General features: G+C 52.8%; 1 protein-coding gene across 1 annotated transcript in view; it reads left to right on the top strand.

Moving 5' to 3' along the window:
- Positions 1–26: 26 nt before the first annotated feature.
- The window catches only part of Fgf14 (fibroblast growth factor 14), a 621,549-nt gene continuing 619,680 nt past the window's right edge, over positions 27–1,895 (top strand). The window contains exon 1 of the mRNA XM_010604625.3: positions 27–1,051. Coding sequence (XP_010602927.1) covers positions 844–1,051 — 208 coding nt within the window. The 5' untranslated portion in view covers positions 27–843. The remainder of the gene's footprint in view (positions 1,052–1,895) is intronic.

Here is a 1,895-nt window from a genome sequence, read left to right as displayed (position 1 = left end):
AGCGCCTCTGCCCTCCCGGGGCTGGTTGGAGCCCCGCTGGTGACGGGTCTGAAAGCACGTGGCTACGTCACGGAAAGCCAGTCTTTTCAATGCAAACTTCAACTCCTCCTCCTCCTCCTCTTCCCCCTCCTCCTCCCTCTAATGCCTGTAACTCACATCCGAGACTGGGCGAGGAATCCGGAGGGGAGATTCTCATGCTCACGGTGGTTGGAAACTGGAAGCGGGAGAGGCCGGAGGAAGGGGATTCACGGCGTTCTCTGCCTACTACGAGACTGACCAGGGGAGGGGGCGCCTAGATCCGCATCTGTTCTTCGTGGGAATTCAGAACCGCAGGTTCAATCCGATCCCAATGAACACTGGAGATTGATCATTTAAAAAAAAATCGACACTGGAGAGGGGAGGCTCTGTCTTCGGCTGTCGATCTCGGAGGTGGTAGTGGTGTGTGAGTGTGTGTGGTGTTTTTTCTTTTCTTTTCTTTTTTCTTTCTTTCCTCCCCCTTTTTTCTCCTTCTCTCCTAGGGGCTCCACAATGGCAGTCTTCTCTCAGTAAGATGAATCCTGCTTCGCTTCTGCTGATCCGCCCATCCTCATAGCGATGAAGTAAAAGGCTATGGTTTTCTCCCTGATTAGTTTTGCTCTCAGTGGGATTTCTTTGCTTTTTTGTTTGGCTTCATGCTGAAAAAGGATTTTCCCCCCAACCTTCTGGTAATAATCCAGTGGTGAGCGAAGCGGGGATAAATCATTCACCCTGGCCGAGAAAAAACAATCGCTGAGAAGTCTCAAAGAAATATACCACGTGAGGGGAAAAAACTGGGAGAAGATCCGGAATATTATCGTTTTTCCTATGGTAAAACCGGTGCCCCTCTTCAGGAGAACTGATTTCAAATTATTATTATGCAACCACAAGGATCTCTTCTTTCTCAGGGTGTCTAAGCTGCTGGATTGCTTTTCGCCCAAATCAATGTGGTTTCTTTGGAACATTTTCAGCAAAGGAACGCATATGCTGCAGTGTCTTTGTGGCAAGAGTCTTAAGAAAAACAAGAACCCAACTGGTAAGCGAAACGTGCATCGTGTTATGTTTTTCCTCTTAATAGCTTGTCTGTACTGTTGCTCATGGAGCTAGCTCTGCAGTTCTGCTATGCAGGAAGGCAGGGGAAGCGTACCAGGAGCCGGGACAGTGTTGCCCGTAGAGGTGTTGCATGAATAAACAAGTAGGCTCTGCTGGATCCGCGTCTGCGAACCCGAAAACCATGATCATCGTCTCTCCTTGCCCGTGACACACTCCCTCACTAGGAGGGAGGAGGAAACTTCTTTTTTCTCCTCCTCCTCCTCCTCTTTTTCTTCCCCTCTCCCCCTGAATGCCTTTGGTCGCACCTGCTGGGTGGACTAGCACAGGGCTATGGCTTCGGGTTGTGCTTCGGGAGCTGGCGGAAGGAACCCCAAGATCTCTTCACTTGTGCTGCCGGTGTGGGGACGGAGCTCTAGACTTTGTGATGAGCTTGCACAATATTCGCTACCACCAAAGTAAAAGGGGCCCCCCTCCCCCAAGTTAACTCTTCCTCGGTCGGCTTCCAACCCAGCCTGCCTCTGGGAATACTCAAGGCTGGGAATACTGGTGCCTAGAGGGAACCCGAGACAGGGGAGGCCAGCCTGCTAGTCTGTCACCCCCCACTTTAAAAAGCAGAGGCAGAGCCCAGCGTCACGTCCCCCCCCCCGGGGGTCCCTGCTTTCTGCCCGCTTGGCGATCCCCTGCCCGGATGCCAAAGGGCTCCCATCGAGAAACTTGCAGTGCATTACATAAGAAATGCAAATGCGGGTGATCCAAGGAGGAGCCGGGTCCCAGGGGCTTCTGGGGGCGGTGGTGGGGCCGGGGGCGAGAAGCCGGGGTTGGCCAGG

The sequence above is a fragment of the Fukomys damarensis genome, unplaced genomic scaffold (assembly GCF_012274545.1).
Source record: "Fukomys damarensis isolate Sample0158 unplaced genomic scaffold, DMR_v1.0_HiC HiC_scaffold_6, whole genome shotgun sequence".
NCBI classification, from domain to species: Eukaryota; Metazoa; Chordata; class Mammalia; order Rodentia; family Bathyergidae; genus Fukomys; species Fukomys damarensis.
Note: the sequence above shows the minus strand (reverse complement) of the source record. Positions and strands in the feature narration are given on the sequence as shown.